General features: G+C 40.3%; 1 protein-coding gene across 3 annotated transcripts in view; it reads left to right on the forward strand.

The window, feature by feature from the left end:
* The first annotated feature begins 3,426 nt into the window (after nt 1–3,426).
* LOC143871971 (phospholipid-transporting ATPase 1-like) overlaps nt 3,427–19,748 on the forward strand; it is a 37,541-nt gene continuing 21,219 nt past the window's right edge. For all 3 annotated transcript variants that reach the window (XR_013246735.1, XR_013246741.1, XM_077376708.1), the window contains exons 1-6: nt 3,427–3,830; nt 5,110–7,192; nt 15,338–15,677; nt 16,128–16,917; nt 17,181–17,304; nt 17,805–18,024. Coding sequence is in view for 1 of the 3 variants with exons in the window: in XM_077376708.1 (XP_077232823.1) it covers nt 5,428–7,192; nt 15,338–15,677; nt 16,128–16,917; nt 17,181–17,304; nt 17,805–18,024 (3,239 nt within the window). In the remaining 2 variants the exon portion in view is untranslated. The remainder of the gene's footprint in view (nt 3,831–5,109; nt 7,193–15,337; nt 15,678–16,127; nt 16,918–17,180; nt 17,305–17,804; nt 18,025–19,748) is intronic.

The following is a 19,748-nucleotide window of genomic DNA, read 5'->3' on the forward strand; positions in this document are numbered from 1 at the left end:
TCTGCCAATCACTGCACTATAGCTCTGCTGGAGTTATCTTCAACAACGATGGTTTTTCCGGACTCCATCAAACTAGGAGAAGGTTTTCTGACGGTGCCTACAAACGATGTGGATGACGTGCCATCACTTTCGGCACGGAAGGTTATGGCTCACCTACAACCGGATGACGTGTCACCACTTTCAGCACGGAAGGTTTTGGCTCACCTACAACCGGATAACGTGCCATCACTTTCGGCACGGAAGGTTTTGGCTCACCTACAACCGGATAACGTGCCATCACTTTCAGCACAGAAGGTTTTGGCTCACCTACAACCGAATAACATGCCATCACTTTCGGCATGGAAGTGATGGCGTGCATCCTATCTTTCAATCATAATTAATTTATATGGTACAAGCCCGTATAGTCCAGTGTTTGTCAAAAAGTATTGTGGGATGATCCAAACCGTCAATTTGATGGACCACAATGTAAATAGATTGTGCCCACAAGATCATTTCCATAGGATGATCCTAGCCCTCCGATCTATAGAGACACTGCATTTTATGGAAACCTCTATAGATTAGAGGGTTGGGATCATCCTATGGTAGTGATTTTTTGGGCACACCCTATTTAAGTTGTGGCCCATCAAATGGATGGTTTGGATCATCCTATGGTGTGGGCCATACCTTACCTTTTTGAAAAATACTGGATTAACTCCAATCAAGATATATCCGTCCCTTTATTACTTGGGACAGCCACCTCTGGTGTATCTATGACTGCAAAGGGGCTGATTTACTTCACATGGGAAGGACTCAACGGCCCTGATTGGCGCGTACACTTGAGTTCGCTGTCCCATGTAAAGAAAAGGGACGGATTTATCATTTCCAAGTCCATAAGAAGAGTTTTTATATTGTCACAGCCATATAGGAGTTTTTATATGGTGTAAGGCCGGTATTTTTCAAAAAGTATTGTATGACTTACACCACGATCCAAATGGTCCATTTGATGGGCCATGACATAAATAGGTTGTGCCCAAAAAATCAAGCCCATAAGATGATCCTATCCCTTTGATCTATAGAGGTTTCCATAATATGCTATTCCTCTATAGATACAGGGGCTGAGATCATTCTATGGACATGATTCTTTGGGCACAACCTATTTACGTCGTGGCCCATCAAATGGACGGTTTGGATCATCCTATGGCGTATGGACATGATTTTTTGGGCACAACCTATTTACGTCGTGGCCCATCAAATGGACGGTTTGGATCATCCTATGGCGTAAGTCGTACAATACTTTTTGAAAAATATTGGACTATACAAACTTACACCATATAAAATATCCCCATATAGATCCGTTACGTACTGATCCAACAGGCTGATTGACCATCCAGACCATGGACACATTAGGGGACCTTATCATAAGATACATAACAAAAGTCCGTGGGACAATCCTATATTCAATTTTATTATACTATTTTACGAAAATAGCCTCTAATTTTAATAACTTTAATTATTATTTCAAGGGTACTTTTGTAAAAATAGGCCATACGCATTTTTATTCTTGAGTCACCCTGTTCTCTTCCATCTCTAATCATTGACTCTTAGTTCCTAGCCTACTTAGGCAAGTACTATGATTTTGAGAGCCTTTTTCATGGCTAAGCGCCATGTAGGGGAGCATAAATAGGTGACAAAAGGAAGGAAGATGAGACGGTTGATGCATTGTTATGATGTCTTCGTTAATAAATAATTAGATATGAGAGATAGTGGCCGAAACATGAGGTCTGGTTTTATACATACATGGGCTAATGAAGCAAGCAAATTTCCGAAGAACATGCAACGTAGAACAAGTCCCTTATTCTTCATCTTCTATTTTCGCCGTCTTATTTCTAACTTACATTTTATGAATCAAATCTTGTTCGTTTGGCTTGTTTTCGTACCATTAGAAAGATTTTTCACTCACCTATCTAACAAGCCCAAGCTCATGCAATTTTAGCATGATTTGACGAAGTTATGGATGATTTACTTACGCGGTGTGGTAGGATTTCTATTTTAGGGTTAGTTTTGTCAAACTTTAGTCGGGGGAACATATCTTCTATCTATAATATATACTAAATGTGTTTCTTTCCTCTGTCGGTCATTTCATTTTATGTAGAATTTTAAGGTTTCACAAGTGGTCAGAGAAGGGTATGTAGAGTGGGAGAAGGTGAGACTTGAAAGGGCATGAATGAGTAGAGTGTGAGAAGTGGCTAAAAAAGGAAAAATAGATCATATTTTGGGTAGAGTTTTTTTTCCCTAGCCCTTTCATACCCTCTCCTCACTCAGTCCCTCTCATGTCTAACCCTCTCCCAACCACCTTTGCCATTGGGTAAGCTTTTTTTCCAAGACAAAAAAAAAATCTGGTAGCCAAACATGCCCTTATTATTGAAAAAAGAGAAATGATATCTCCCCCCACTAAAGGGATAGAAAACCCCCTTTAATGGTTTTTGTGAGAATGGTTCATGATAATTTCACCCCCTCTAACGTTTTTATTGGGCTTTAAAACTTAACCAATAATGTTAAGGGATGTGAAAAATCCACCCCTTTCGATTAGTTGGGACACCCAGCAACAGTGTATCAATGATTGCAGAGGGGCTGATGTACTTCGCGTCAGAAGGAATCAATGGGGTTGATTGCCACGTACACCGTTGGTGGGTGTCTCAAGTAATCAAAGGGGGCTGATATATCACTTTCCTAATGGTGGATTTTTTTATACATGGTAGGCTCATCATTTTACAACACATGTTTTGGTAAGGTGAGGCGTATCATTTTACACCCATGCATAGCATGGGTTAGGGGCACCATTTTACACCTCATAATTTAATACAGTAAGAGCCCATCATCTCTCCCAAAAACCATGCAAATGGCAGGGCCCACCATTTTACACCCATGAGTAGGCCCAGCATCTATACCAAAATCCATGATAGGGTGTGGCCCACCATTTAACGTAGTGTTTTGACACAGCGGGTCCCACCAACTCCACTCAAACCCATACAAATGTTTTAATGGGGTGGGTCCCGTAATCTCCTCCCAAGCCATCCATGGGTTGGGCCCCTCCATTTTACACCTCATATTTTGACGGGGTGGGCCCATTATTTTCCCAGTGCGTGCATTGCATGGACTCAGGTGTAACCGTCTAACGATGCTAGTTTCAATTTAAGGAAATGATATATTAATCCCCTCTTTTACTTGGGACAGCCCTGTCTAGTAAAAAAAAGAAATCATAAATGCACTTGATGGGGCTGTCCCAACTAATAAAGGGGGTGAATATATTACTTCCCGTTAAGTTAAATATGAAACGTAACGTCTCTAGGTATTCTCGTTAATTCATGAACCTAGCATGGGCGTTTTAGGAACAAAATTCAAACGCTATAAAGTGCGGAAGAAAGAGAAGAATCACGGCCAACATCCACCAGAGGCAGCAATATTTGTGCTCCTCCATTCGTACTTCTCTCGCTCTGTCCCTCTCCACAGCAATTTTTTCGCTTTCCGATCTGTTCTCTTATTCTGAAAGAAAAAATTATCCGATTCTCTTCTTGTAAACCCTAGATCTCCTTTAAAAATGCTGCATTCTCTCTGAAAAAAATCAGATCTTTATCAAATCACAGAGAGGCAAAAAAAAAAACGAAAACTGGCTTTCCAACAACCATTTGCAGAAATCCGTGTCTTTTTTGGATGATTTTTGGACTCAGTGCAAGTAAAAAAACGTCTGATTGAGTTCCTTTTGCGGATTTCGAGAATTTAGGGCTCCAAAACTGTGGATTTTTGCCGGAACCAGACGATCTTGGATCTATTGATCCGATTTTTGGGAGAAGGTATGTTCAGCTCGTGTGTATTTTATTTTATGTTGTTGATTTTTGAGCGGATCTCTAGTTTCATCAGATCTGTCTGATAGATTGTAGAAATGCATCATCTCTTTTTTTTTTTTTTTTTTGACGATTTCTGGATTCAGTGCAGTCTAGAATGTATGAGGAAATTTTTGAATTTCGAGACGATAGGGTGCAAGACGTTTGAGTTTTGACAAGCGCGATGATATTAGGGTTTGTCGGTGTCGAGGTCTATGCGTTCGGATCGCATTGTGTTTTCTCTGGTGTATCTGGAGAAACTTTAGTTCGATTTCTTAATTCTGTCAGAGTGCGGTGTAGGTTAGGGTTTGAATCGGTAAAATCTTCATCACTAGTAGGGCTTGCAAATTTTGTTTTGCGTCACGATTTCTAGATTCAGTGCAGTCCCTCATGTATGAGGAAGTTCCTTTGGTGAATTTCGAGATGATAGGGTACATAACGTTTGAGTTTTGAGGAGCGCGATGATATTAGGGTTTGCTAGTGTCAGATCGTTGAAGGTAGGTGCGTTCGGATTGTATTTTTTGTTTTCTTTTGTGTATTTGGCGAAACTTCTGTTCATCACTATTAGGACTTGCAAATTTTGTTTGGTGTCACTTGTTTGCTTCTCCCTTAATTTTAGTTTTTTTTTTTTTTTTGTCCGTGCCTATTACAAGTGTGATGTACCTCTATGAGGCCATTGAAACAATTATCAATCAGTGAAAATCCAATTTATGCTTCTTGTTCAAAAAGTTTTTTAATATTTTTTAATTTTCTTTTTAGAATTAAAGTTATTCGTTAAAATTAGGGTTTAGATCGGTGAGGATACGCTGAATCGTGTCTATTCTGGGAATGGAGAGATATAAATTAGATTATTTTTGAACAGGTTTAACACGTCCTGATTCCTCATGGTTTTTCAGTTTTTTGGCATTAGGTCTTGATACCTGTAGCAATTTGGGGTATGTGTAGGGTATTAGGGCGAGAAATGGGGATATTTGGTGAGTTCACAATTTCACATTGACTTCGCTCAGTTTCTACATTCAAATTTTGAGCCTTTTTTTTGCCCGTTTTGAGGTTTCAAAAGCGTTCTTCTCCTGTTGATGCTAGTTGGATATCTTGAGGACCAGATAGGATCTCCGAATTGGCTTTGTTTGCTTTTGTCTGGTGGATTTTTGTTAGCAATAAAAAACTAGTAGAAGTCTCAAAACCAGAGTATTGAAATCAATAGTTTATTGAATTTGTACTGAGTTTCTTGAATTTGTACTTTTAACAGGCAAGCAAGGAAAGCTGTTTCATCTTCTTTTAGAACTCTGCGACAGTACAAGGAAAAAACATAATCAGAAAAAATGATGTTAAAAAATGGAAGATGTTAATGCTCCGCCTAGCTGTCAGTGAAAACTAAAATGGGTTTCTAAATGGCATGGATTGTCCTTTCCTGCCAAAGGAAACTCAAATTCCTCGGGCTGATTTGTTTTGGCCGAGGACAGAAGGGGAAGAGATTTGCTATGGGCCGCCGATTCTTTTTTACAATAATTAGAAATATTGGACTTTCCTTTTCCTTTACTCAGATGTATCCCTCAAAAGTTTATTTATGACTTCCGGCAAGCCATTGCTATTGCCATCTTCATATGCTTCTGATCCTTCATCTACGGTGTCACCTTCTCCGTCAAGCCTTGGTTCTCTTAGCTGCCTCTGCCACGCTGCTTCCTGTTCCTCTTTGAGTTTTGAGGACACTGAAAGTCATTTAATAGATAGAAAAGACAATGATGTTTCTGTTGAATATAAGGGTAGTTGTCGGAGAATTATAGAAGACTCGGATTCCACCGTGACTGCAAAGCGCTTCCAATCAGCCGAGTCACAGTTCTTACAGCGGTTTCTGCTGGAATGCCCATTGCAAGAAGGGAGACGGCTGGAATCTTGGGGTATTATGGATTTGCAGGACAATTCCACAGCATTCGAGATTTCTGGGCCTTCTTCTTCGGAGCAGGAAAAGTTAAACAAATCTCAGCGGGTCCGCCATAAAAGTGTGCAATTTGAAGATGCTTTTTCATCTGAAGATAATCCTCGATTGATCTATATTAATGACCCAAAAAGGACAAACGACAAGTATGAGTTCACAGGGAATGAGATCCGAACCAGCAAATACACTTTGATCACTTTCCTGCCAAAAAATCTGTTCATCCAATTCCATCGAGTTGCTTATTTATACTTCTTAGCTATCGCTGGTCTGAACCAGCTCCCGCCACTGGCTGTCTTTGGAAGAACTGTTTCACTCTTTCCCCTCCTTTTCGTGCTTTTCGTCACTGCTATTAAGGATGGCTATGAAGATTGGCGTAGGCACAGATCAGACCGGAAAGAAAATAACCGAGAGGCCCAAGTTCTTCAAAATGGCCGGTTCCTGATGAAGAAATGTAAAAAGATACGAGCTGGTGAGGTTGTGAGAATCTGTGCTGAAGAAACGATCCCATGTGACATTGTTTTGTTAGGGACAAGTGATCCGAGTGGGATAGCATACATCCAGACAATGAACCTGGATGGTGAATCAAATCTGAAGACGAGGTATGCACGACAGGAAACGGCTTCAATGGTTTTCGAAGGGGGAACCATTTCAGGGCTCATTAAATGTGAGCAGCCCAATAGAAATATTTATGAATTTACTGGAAACATGGAATTCAATGGACATAGAGTTCCTCTTGGCCAATCAAATATCATTTTGCGCGGCTGCCAGGTGAAGAACACAGACTGGGTTATTGGTGTTGTTGTATATGCTGGCCAGGAAACGAAAGCAATGTTGAACAGTGCACTGTCCCCTTCTAAAAGAAGCAAATTGGAAGGTTACATGAACAGGGAAACCCTATGGTTGTCAGTTTTTCTATTTGTCATGTGTGCAGTAGTGGCACTTGGTATGGGGCTGTGGCTCGAGCGCCACATGGATCAGCTCGATACAATGCCTTATTACAGAAGGAGATACTATACGGATGGGAAAAATAATGGAAAGCAGTACAAATATTATGGGATTGCAATGGAAATATTTTTCTCATTTTTGAGTTCGATCATAGTGTTTCAGATAATGATACCAATATCTCTGTATATTACAATGGAATTGGTTCGGCTGGGGCAGTCTTACTTTATGATCGGGGATGTACAGATGTATGACGGTAGTTCTGACTCGAGGTTTCAGTGCAGATCGTTGAATATTAACGAGGATTTAGGTCAAATACGATATGTATTTTCTGATAAGACGGGAACATTGACTGAGAACAAGATGGAGTTCCGGAAAGCCAGTGTATATGGGAAGGATTACGGAAACTCGTTGCCCGTGGCTGATCAGCCTATGCAGCAAGCAAGCATTGCAGGTATGGCCATCTTTCTTTGTGTAATTCTAGATGAGTCCTTATATCTCTGATATTTATTAACAAGTTTTTGAACATAATATGGATAGCATTTCATGAGTAGAACGTGTGAATCGGTATTGCTATTATCTGCTTATTTGCTTCTATATTTATGAAGGTAGGGTATTTTATTTGAAATTGGTATTTTATTTACCTTTGCTTCTCCTGATTATTTGTGCTAATTAAAGCTGGGGAGGTCCATTTTATGTCCTTCCCTATTAGTAGGCCTCATAGAAGAACCTTCTGATAAAAATGCATTTCTAGTTTACGATATATTAGAACAGTAACTACAGTTTTTTACTAAAAATAATTCATAAATCTATGGCTATTTTCTCAAGGGGATATGCAATTTATCATACAACATCGCATGGTTCAAGGGAGGAGATGAAGTACCCGTCACATGTTGACGTCTTGTGAATTTTTCCATCTAAAATGCTTACAAAGACGCAATTTGGTGCGATGTGGCCCCTCTAGAGGTGTGTCATTTTTTGCAAGCTCGCCCTTGGCAGTATTACCGAAAGACCACCCATGACGGGGAGAGAAATACGTACTCCTTCTTGAAAGACGACATTCATTTTACGCTAAATCCTGTAAATGATCCACCCAAACCGTCAAGGGATGTGCCAACACCTCTTGTGTCGGTTAAAGAGGGTGTTCCACCCAAAGGTAAGGAGTTCACACTATTTCTATCACGTTCTAAGTTCGAGGATGCTTGCAAAGAAACGAACATGGTCTAAGTCCTCGTAGGGAAAGAAGAGTCGGATAGTCCCCCTATCCCACCTGAGATGTTGCCATTGTTGGAGGGGTTCCCTGATTTAGTCCCTGACAATTTACCTGATGGGCTCCCTCCATAACGTTATATTCAGCATTGTATTGAACCCGTCCCGGGCTTGAGCCTCCCACATTTACCTCATTATCTCACGAGCCCTACTGAGCACGAGGAGTTGCATTGAAATGTTTTAGACTTGTTGAAGAAGGGATAAGAGAGCATGAGTTCATGCGCTATTCCTGCCCTTCCAACTTCTAAGAAAGATGGGACGTGGAAGATGTGCGTCGATAGCCGTGCCATCAACAAGATAACCATCAAGTATAGGTTTCCCATACCTAGGCTTGATGATATGTTAGATATGTTGAGGGGTACACGTATATTCTCCAAGATCGATCTTAAGAGTGGGTATCATCATATTAAGATACGAACTAGTGACAAATGGAAGACCGCCTTTAAGGCTCATGAGGTTCTATATGAGTGGTTGGTCATGCCATTTGGTTTGTCTAACACACCCAACACTTTTATGCGTGTGATGAACCAAGTGTTGCGACCCTTCATAGGGAAGTTCATCGTCTTCTATTTCGATGATATCCTCATCCATAGTAGGGATCTTGGCGAGCATGTTTCCCATGTGCGGCAAGTTTTTGGAGTCTTGAGGGAAAATATGTTGTTCGCTAATCTCAATAGGTGTGTTTTCTTGACGGATAGTTTAATCTACTTGAGATACATCGTGTTGGCTGATGGTATTAAAGTCGATCCTATAAAAATCGAGGCCATAAGAAGCTGGCCAATCTCGACATTGATCAGTGATGTGTAACGCTTTCATGGGTTTGCGTCTTTCTATCGGCAATTCATTCGCAACTTTAGCTTTGTGATCGCTCCAGTCACCGAGTGCCTAAATCGTGGTATATTCCAGTAGATTCCTGAGGTTGATTTGAGTTTTAACCTTATTAAAACCAAAATGACGAGTGCCCCCATCTTAGCGCTCATGGATTTTAGTAAGGTCTTTGAGGCTGATTGTCATTCCTCTCAGGTAGGCATTGGAGCTGTCCTTAGTCAGGAGGGATGCCCAATGGCTTTCTTTAACGAGAAGCTGGGAAATGCGAGGTTGAGGTACTTGACATACGGCGGTGAATTTTATGCCGCCGTTCAAGCTCTCAAACATTGGTGGTACTACCTGATTCAACATGAGTTCGTGTTTAATTCTGACCATGAAGCATTGCGCTATATTAATTCGCAGCGTACCTTAAATAAGCGCCATGCCAAGTGGGTCACCTTTTTACAATACGCGTTCAACCTCAGGCACAAAGTAGGGGTTCAGAATCGTTCAGCAGATGCCTTGAGCAAGAGGACATATCTGCTTGTGACACTGAGACCACTAGTTGTCTCATTTGACTCCCTTAAGGACCTATACCCGACAGATCCATTCTTTCGTTCTATATGGGAGTCATGTTAGTCGACGGGTGCGGATCCTAGTTCGTTGTTTGTTGTTTATGAGGGATTTTTGTTTCGTGGTACTCGCTTTTGCATTCTTAAGGGATCTTTGCACGAGAACCTAATTCGGGAGCTTCATAGTGGAGGCTTGGCCTGTCACCTTGGGCAAGCGAAGACCCTAGCTCTGGTTGAGCAGAGGTACTTTTGCCTGAGGTTAAAACACGATGTGATTCGTATGTGCGCCAGGACGTGTCACTCTTTTAAGGGCTAGGCCCAGAACACATGTTTATATTCTCCATTGCCTATTCCTGCTAGACCTTGGGAGGATGTTAGTATGGATTTTGTTTTAGTTTTATCCCAAACTACTGTGGTTGATAGGTTCTCCAAAATGTCACATTTCTTCCGTGTCAGAAAACATTTGATGCATGTCACGTAGCTCATTTAATATTTAGAGAGGTCATTCATGCATGGAGTCCCTAGGTCCTTGACTTCAGATAGAGACACTAGGTTTTTGAGTCACTTTTGGAGAACTTTATGGAGCAAAATGAGGACTAAACTTCAATTCAATTGCAGCTTGGGAAATTTAAACTATTGTGGTTGATAGGTTCTCCAAAATGTCACATTTCATTCCGTGTCAGAAAACATTTGATGCATGTCACGTAGCTCATTTAATATTTAGAGAGGTCATTCGTGCATGGAGTCCCTAGGTCCTTCACTTCAGATAGAGACACTAGGTTTTTGAGTCACTTTTGGAGAACTTTATGGAGCAAAATGAGGACTAAACATCAATTCAATTGCAGCTTGGGAAATTTATTAGGGGTTTAGCTGGCGAGAGACCCCCGTCAATGGGACTTGATTTTGCCTCAAGCAGAATTTGCATATAACAGTTCCATTAATAGGACCACTGGTTGATCACCATTAGAGACCATCTATGGATTTCCCATACCCCACTTGCTTGAGGCTACCCCCACACCTTAACCCGGACTTAACAGTGCTGAAACCTAGGATCTCGTTCAGCATATAAAAGAGGTGCAACAAGAGGTGTTGGAGCGGTTATGTGCGAGCAACGAGAAGTATAAGGCAGCTGCAGATCAGCATCGCATAGGGTAGACTTTTAGTAAGGGAGGTTTGGTGATGACTTATTTTCAACGCGAGCGATTACCAGCTAGAGCAGACCTGCTAGAGCATGAACCAAATGACATCAATACTTCACCGTTTCGAGCTAGCACTTCCACATAGAAGCATATTGAGGACATCATGGATATCTAGACGACGGACACTCGCCATGAATCACATTGACGATATCTTGTTAATTGGAGAGGTCATCCACTGACGGATTGCATCTGGATCGACGAGGCCGAGTTACGCAGACTCCGAGAGGATTTATTTCTACGCGTTACTGATGTTTACTCGACTCTCTACTTTGTTTATTCTCTTATTATTTGATTACATTGAGGATTATTGTTATTTTTGGTAGTATTTTGAGCCTAGACGTGGGGGATGTCCACATCATCTAAGGCCCCACTAAGCCACACACCACCCATCTCATATTACCCATATTTCTTTGTCCCTTTGTTTTCCCATTTTGCCCCTCATATGGGTATTTGTTTTTTATTGCAGCTGAGGGCGTTGTAGTCTTTTCGCACCCGCCTAATTCATTTAAGTGAAAGAATCCTATTAGTTTGCAAAGAGGGCCCACCAGTCACCACAAGAGAATTTAAAGTCTTATGTAAAGAGTGTTGTGAGGAGAAGAAACCCTAAGTTGAAGAATACGTAAAACCCAAGAGAAGGAGCAGCCGCCCCTCCCCTGTTGACGCCATGGGCCTTCCTCCTCCCCTCTCACGCATGGTGAGTTCTCTCCTCTATTCTCCTCTATATCTTTCTATTTCCCCCTATCTTTCTTCTTCTCCTCTCCCTATATTCCTCGTTTCTTCTTCTTCTCCTCTCCCTATATGCCTCGTTTCTTCTTCTCCCTAGTTTTCTTCTTCTTTCTTCTTTCTTCTTTCTCTCAACCTCTCTAACTCTCCAGTTCTATCTTGTCTCATCTCGCTCCCTCTCTCTCTCTCTCTCTCTCTCTCTCTCTTATCTCTCTCTCTTATCGTCTCTTTCTCTCTATCTCTTATATTCTCTCTTTTTCTCTTATTTCCCCATCACTTTTCCTCTTCTACCTTATCTTATTTTCTCCTACTCTCTTCTTTCTACTCTCTTCTACTTTTCTTTTACCTCTGCTAATCTTTTTCTCCTCCACACCACTGTTTCGGACGGTGCTGCTGTCCCGCGTACGGATTGTGCCTAAGAGCTTCTCACCCACACTCTTGGGCCCTCATTTGCGCGATTCGAGGTGTAAGGACTGATATAATTCTCGGTGAGACTTTTCCATATTAGCTCAGCCATAATTTCATGTTATTTGCCACCCATTACCCCTTAGGATTGATCGCTTTTGTTACCCTATCTGTTTTAGATCCTTTACCCTACACTAGTGTTGACCTGCCCCCCCGCGGCCACCCACCCACACACACACACACTTACTTGGACTGATTGTAGGCTAGCTTTATTTACTATTGGTGGCTTATTAGATATCCTATTTCCATGTTATGCGCATTGATTGCTTAAGTAGAATCATTTATTTATTGTGGGTTGCCTTTAAAGCTAACATGAATGGATTTTCCCATGTGATTATTAAATCTGATTATCATTTGTTTGGGGTATGGTTTGAATTACTTTAAACGTGAATTCGTTTGTCCGTTGAGCTGCTAAAGTCTCGGGAGTTAACCGCGAACCCCCGGGTTTGCACCACCACTCCAAGTTTAACAACATGAAAAATAAGAGGGGGGTGGCTAGACTGTTTATGCAATATATTCCATTATCCATTCAAGAATGATTAGCGCCATTCCCCATGGGACCCACACTATGAGAGTTAGTTTTAATTGGAGTTATCTGTTTCTTTAGAAATTTTGAGCTTTATCATTTTGATAAGTTCTAAGTTTTGTTTTCATTAGGTCCACTACTATATGTGTTTTATTCTCATTAGGGCTGCTACTAGATTGGATGGAAGTGATTTGAGTTGATTAGGAGTCTACCATAGGGGGGGAGGTCTGAACTTTATGTAAAACATTCTTTATGCACAATTGAAATCAATAAAGAATTTTGGGGAAGCTCTTTCAGCAGTCGAACTTGCAACTGTGGTGGTGTGAGACCTTTTACCTGGGTTTGATGCCTAGATATATCACTAGAGTGATTCTAGTGTTTGTTCTCCTACTTATTCACTGTTAAAGATTTTGAGGCCTCTTTGCTTTTGGCCCAACAGAAATATTCATATGTACATCGAATGCATGCATAAAACACAAACTCTGGTGGTAGGCTAGAATGTCATGTACAGTAAATGGCAAATTAGCGATGACCCAGGTGCCGAATCACATACATTCGGATGGGATGCGTGTGCCATTTGCATGCATTTGAATAAGAGGGAAAATTATTTTTCAAATTAATTTTATCTCTAGCATATGCTCATAAACTTCTTTGGTCAACTCTCAGTTCATAGCTCAAAATAGGGTACAGACAGTGAGTGCTATTATGATTTCTATATCCAGAATAATTTTTATTATAAAAAAATAATTTTTATTATGGGAAAAATACAATTACACCCCCTCAACTTTCTGACACATTCAACGATGACCTTATGGTTTCAAAGTCATCAAGTACACCCCTTGACTTTTCTATGGGGTTTTTAACGTGACGGAGTGGACGGAAACGAGGAAATATTTGTAATGCCCACCCATCTTGATGAAAATGTCTTCTCCTTCACCCAAAATTAGTGCTTTTACAGTTGAAGGAAAACCTCGCCGCAATCCTTCTCCCTCCGAACATCTCGACTCTTCGACTCGTATTCTCTAGACTCCCAAAGTCCAAACCCTTTTCCTTCTTCTCTAGTTGAAGAGTTTAGAAACCCTCTCCCTTCTTCTCCAAATTAGCAGAACCCTAGATCAAATAATAAAATCCCCACATCAGCCCTTTTTTCTTCTTCCTTTCTTCAAGAATATCAAAACCCTAACTCAACTTCTTCACAGAAACGCTCCATGTTCAAACCCCCTTCAAATTTCTGCTACAAACCCTAGATTGGAGTCCAAAGATAAAACCCATCTTCTTCTTCTCTTCCAAAAACCCTTCAACCCTTCTCCTCCAAACCCTAATATCTCTGTTTTTACTCTTGCTTCAACCTTCGAATAAGAAAATTCCTTCTTCTCTTCACATCAGAGATGAAGGGAAATGGATGGATTGGAGGGAGATGGTGATGGAATCTGTGGGGGACTTGGTGGTAGCAGTGGGAATGGGAGAAGATGGTGGTGGCTTGAGCTTGGAATTGGCCGTGAGGGTGGCAATGGAGAAAAGGGGCCTGGTTTTGGAGGTTGGAGACGACCGGCGGGTTTGACGATGGTGGCCGGCGTCGGCCAGGCCTCCTTCTCTTTTTTCCTTTTTCCAGCTTTCTCAAAACCCTAACAAACCTCTTCCCAAAACGTGAGATTTTGCCAAAAACGGAGATGGAGACTGCGGCGGCGACGGTAGATCCAGTGGTGGAAGGAAATGGCTTAACCCTAATCCCTCTGCAAATGCCTTAAAACCAGTGAGCTGGGTATTTCTGTCCTCAAAATATTAACCTAGGTTAGTTTGAGTTATTCCATTAGGTTAAAGTGACAAAGTGACGGACCGTCAACGGAGGGGGTCTACCTTATACACATTGAAAAGTCAGGGGGTGTAGTTGATGACTTTGAAACTATAGGGTCATCGTTGAATGTGTCAGAAAGTTGAGGGAGTGTAAGTGTATTTTTCCCTTTTATTACCTAGCTATTTTGAAGAACATCTATTATTTTGTAGCTTTAGGGAGAACTCTTCTCGGTGAACTTGACTTTACTTTTTATCAGTTTAAAGAGTCTGGCATATTGCTGATGTGTATATTCTTCTCTGTATTAGACGCGATGCCTTTTGTAAGTCTACATGTAGATGGTCAAAGTAACCACTTATAGAAAAGTAAGCACTTAGAGGAGATGCAATAGCATACCATTGTGGAAGGTTAAACATAGCTATGCTTCTGTAATATGTAATCGACGTGTGTGTGTGTGTGCGCGCTCACGTGTGTGCGCGCGCTATATATATATATATATATATATATATATATATATATATTTGCACTACAATGTTTTGATAAATGCACTACCTCACCTTTTCTTTTACTAATTAATCAGCTGTCAAAGGCAATCACAATTCCCCAAAAAGCTCTTTGTAGCTAATTAAAAAGGAAAAGACAATCCAAGTTAGTGCAATTATCAAAACATGGTAGTGCAAATATCTGTAGCCTATATGTGTGTGCGTGCGTTCCTAGTTATTTACATATAGGATATATGTACTCTGATATAGAGGAAGCTAGTTTTCTATCAAAGGTATTCAGTATGTTTGTTTATTCAGGCATCTTAATACATTTCTCTCTGGTTTTCATTTGATAGGTAATTTTAAATGAGACCACTTGCACAAGCTAATTAAAAAGGAAAAGACAATTTAAGTTAGTACAAGTATCAAAATATGGTAGTGCAAATATCAGTAGCCTATATATATGTATGTATCTAGTTATGTACATATAGGATATATGTACTCTGATATAGAGTAAGCTAGTTTTCTATCAAAGGTATTCAGTATGCTTATTCAGGCATCTTAATACATTTCTCTCGTTTTCATTTGATGGGTAATCTGAGATGAGACCACTTGCACTCACATGTGCTTCATTAGACTCGCTTGTGCCTGCATAAACATTTTCTGTATTTGCACGCTGACAAGAGGAACTTGCATGTTTAGTGTGCCTACCAATGCTGGGTAGCTGCTTTCTGATCTATCAATCATTTGACTTTTTGCCACAGACGTGACTGAAAGACAAAGATGGAAGCTCAAATCGAACATCGATGTTGATGCTGAACTCGTAGCGTTGTTGCATAAAAACCTAGCTGGAGAAGAAAGAATTGTTGCACATGAATTTTTCCTTACTTTGGCAGCTTGTAATACTGTGATTCCAATGGTTACCAAATGTTCGCCTTCTAGTTGTACAGATAGTGAGTTGCATGAGTATGTTGAGGCAATTGATTACCAGGGCGAGTCTCCTGATGAACAAGCTTTAGTTGCTGCAGCTTCTGCCTATGGCTACACTCTTGTCGAGCGTACATCCGGACATATTGTGGTTGATGTCAATGGTGAGAGACTAAGGTAGGGTGCTCTCTCATTTTATAATTTTTTGATATTACTTCAACAATTCAACTTAGTTTTTTCTCTGATAGTTTTGTATTATCTGAAGTTGGAACCATCCAATCTGTAACACATGGTTGTATTGAACCATTGATAGTGCCAACCATGGATTTAAATTTTGGTTTCGGTTTCGGACATAGCTGAAACCGAAATTTTGGCCGAAATACTGAAACTTCATCCGAAATTCGGTAAAAAATCAAAGCAAATTTCATTATTGTGCCGAAATTTATGCCGAAGTTACCGAAATTTCTGAAATTTGGAACTCTGACCGAAATCTGAAATTTTGGCAGAAATTTAAAACCATGGTGCCAACATTTGATCTACTTATTCACCCTCCAATTTAGATTGAGGTTTCCTTAAGAAGTTGGATATTGCTGTCTCCGTAACTTAATTGGGCATTGTTTAATGCAGGTTGGAGCTACTAGGTTTGCATGAGTTTGATAGTGTGCGCAAAAGAATGTCTGTTGTCATTAGATTTCCTAACAACGCTGTAAAGGTTCTGGTGAAAGGCGCTGATAGTTCAATGTTTAGTATTCTGGCCAAAGTAACTGATAATAATGACCATCAAGAAGCTGCTTCTGTCAATATAAGACATGCAACACTCAGCCATTTGACTGAATACTCATCACTGGGCTTACGCACGCTTGTCGTAGCTGCAAGGGATCTCACTGATGAAGAACTCGAGGAGTGGCTGTGCAGTTATGAAGAGGCAAGCACTTCATTAACTGAGAGGTCAACAAAGCTCCGTCACACAGCATCACTCATTGAGTGTAATTTAAGTCTCCTTGGGGCTACTGCTATCGAGGATAAATTGCAAGATGGTGTTCCAGAAACCATAGAGTCCCTCCGTCAAGCGGGAATGAAGGTTTGGGTTCTTACTGGAGATAAGCAAGAGACTGCGATTTCTATTGGTCTCTCATGCAAACTCCTGACTCAGAATATGCAGCAAGTTGTTATCAATGGTAATACAGAGGATGAGTGCCGAAATCTTTTGGCCAATGCTAAGTCCAAATATGGAATAAAAGGAGCAAATGAGTCAGTCTCTGAAAATGGATCTCAAGGAGCCACCTATCTTACAGGTGCCAGTGGTATGTCACGTTGGTATGCTGGGAAATTAGCGGGTGTAACAAATGCTCCCCTAGCCCTCATAATTGATGGAAACAGTCTTGTGTACATTTTGGAGAAAGAACTGGAGCAAGAGGTACAGGTCTTTCCCTTCTAAATAAAACCTCGCATTTACAATGTACATTTTTTGGAGCTACTGCTCAATTTTCATGGACTGTTCTAGAACATGGAATTTGCTTTTGTCCTTCATATCCTGGCTTCATTTAGGGTATGTCCATGGATGAATGCACAGTGGAATACAGGACTGGCTTAACCTTAGCTGCTTACTGGTAATTGGCCTATGTTTGCAAGTTTAAAATTCAGCTCATCATTATATCGTTCCTTTTTTTTTTTCTACAGCTTTTCGATTTGGCCACTTCCTGCAAGGTTGTCCTTTGCTGTAGGGTTGCCCCTCTACAAAAAGCTGGGATTGTTGATCTAATTAAGAGCAGAACAAATGACATGACACTTGCGATAGGTGATGGTGAGTTAGTGATTCTGATAGTTTTTTTTTTTTTTTTGGCGTATATACTTGTGAGTAGAGGGCGAGCCATGGCGCAACGGTAAGGTTGCTCCATTGTGACCTGGTGGTCACGGGTTTGAGTCACGGAAACAACCTCTCTGCAAAGCAGGGGTAAGGCTGCGTACATCTAGCCCTCCCTAGACCACGCAATGGCGGGAGCCTGGGAGCCTCGTGCACTGGGCCGCCCTTGTGAGTCAGCATCTTCTTTATGGGTCTAGTTTTCTCACATTTTCCTTGTGGGATTTTATGGATGGTATTCAAACTTGATTCTTTTCATCAGTATTTTACGTTTCCATTCATCTAAATCCGCGTGTTCAAATCGTCATTAGACAAGGCTCGGAAGCCTGGTATTTTGTTGAAAGATGGAGTTCATTGTATTTGTAATGCACCATGTGTTCCTTTTAAGTGGGGAAATGCTGTTCATCTGACCCCATGTTCTCTGCTGAGAATGTTCTTGACAGGGGCTAATGATGTTTCAATGATCCAAATGGCGGATGTTGGCGTTGGTATATGTGGCCAAGAAGGACGCCAAGCAGTAATGGCATCAGATTTTGCTATGGGACAGTTTAGGTTTCTGAAAAGATTACTTCTTGTGCACGGACACTGGAATTATCAGCGTGTTGGCTATTTGGTTTTGTACAACTTCTACCGGAATGCTGTTTTCGTATTGATGCTCTTCTGGTATGTATAGGTTGACATTATCACATTTGTAGAACCTTCATTTTTAACGTGAATATGGATAAGTTATTAATAGTAAAAAAATGATTTATACAAAACAGATGCTGTCTTCCAAAAGCTCAATGCAAATAAGTAAAAGCTGAGTCCTACCTAAAGGCCAACCTTCAGGCCGATACAACCAAAACTTTTATATTATGACGTCTTTTATATTATGATGCTCTTTTCTGTCTCTCTATGCTTGGATAAGCATCTCCAAGGAGAAGCATGATAGGGTGGGCCTTGATGTTGATTTTGTTTCCCGTCTAATATCTTTTACTTTGTTAGCAGTTGGAACTTGGAAAACATTCAAATTTGCTGAGCAGATTATTAATTTAAATTGGAAGTGTGATGATGCAAGTTCCACAATTTACTTTATTTTTCATCAAAATAAAATAAAATACAATCTTCCTAAAGATACGAAAAGTCGAAAACAATGTTTCTAATCATACAAAAATGATGAAAATGTATTAATTTTTATTCCTAAGGTTTTGGGTTTGCTAATTCTGGCCCTTAGGCAACCAGAAAATTATTGAATTTTTTAATGGTATAAGAGGAGAGAGAGAGAGAGAGAGAGAGAGAGAGAGAGAGAGAGAGAGAGAGAGAGAGAGAGAGAGAGAGAGAGAGATGTGTCACTTAAATGATTTGTGCGTATAGGCTCTATCAATTGCATGTGTCTTAATTAAAGAGGGAATTATTTAAGAATGTGTTCTATTAAGTTGGATTGTTTTTTAGAGGGGTAATTTAGATATTATAAAACTTTACTTCATTTTTCTTAAAAGTGGTTTTGTGCTCAGGCTATCATTGTAAAATGTGAGTTGTATTTCGGGTGTGAGATGTGTCTTTTGGGTTAATTTATGTCTCTTAAGAAATTCAAATGAAGGGCTAATATCAAATCCAGTATATAAGGTTTTCAGTGATATATGGAGGGGACTGATATCCGCACTGCCATATTATGATAATGGCACTATTCTGCTTTACACCTTTTAAATTAGCGTTCCATGGTTTTTACAACACTCAAGATGCTATCAATATCCAATCAGAAAAGTCTAAACAAAGTGAGTATTACCATTATAAAAAAAAATTGTAGCGTGCATCAGTCCCTATATATTTGTGTTTGTATAGGTATAGAGAGAGAATCTTTTTTGAACGAGCATCATTGCATTAAGGAAACTAGTCATTGTATGGCATGGACCCACCGCCACGTGTACAGTAATTGGGTGCATGAATCTAGTTGGCCATCATAAGTTCAATATGTTATGTGTTGGTCCACCCTCATAAGAATATAAGATGATTCTATAATCTATACAATTGATGAAAGGTGATGAAAGATATTTCCTTTAAGATGTTCTGATGCAAATCAAATGGTTTCATTTCACGAGCCCCTATAGTTTTAAAAAAACTGTAGAAGAAAGAAGAAGCAAACGGAGTTGAAAAACAGGGGCACAAATAGGTCCAATTGGTTATTTCATCATGACATTGGCATGTGATATATCCCTAGATGGATAAGTACGTATCATGATCTAGACCCTCTCCACTCTAGTTTGTATGACTAGAAATTTAGGTATTGTGCCCTTTTTATTCATGGTAATTGTTAGTAGATAGGATAGTTTATATATGTATTATTCACGTAGTTAGGATGGGGCCCATTATAACTCGGGGATATGATGCGAACTGGAGTTCATGGGTTC

Source organism: Tasmannia lanceolata, unplaced genomic scaffold (assembly GCF_043159265.1).
Source record: "Tasmannia lanceolata isolate RefF3 unplaced genomic scaffold, GAP_Taslan_0.1 ptg000002l, whole genome shotgun sequence".
Classification (NCBI taxonomy): domain Eukaryota; kingdom Viridiplantae; phylum Streptophyta; class Magnoliopsida; order Canellales; family Winteraceae; genus Tasmannia; species Tasmannia lanceolata.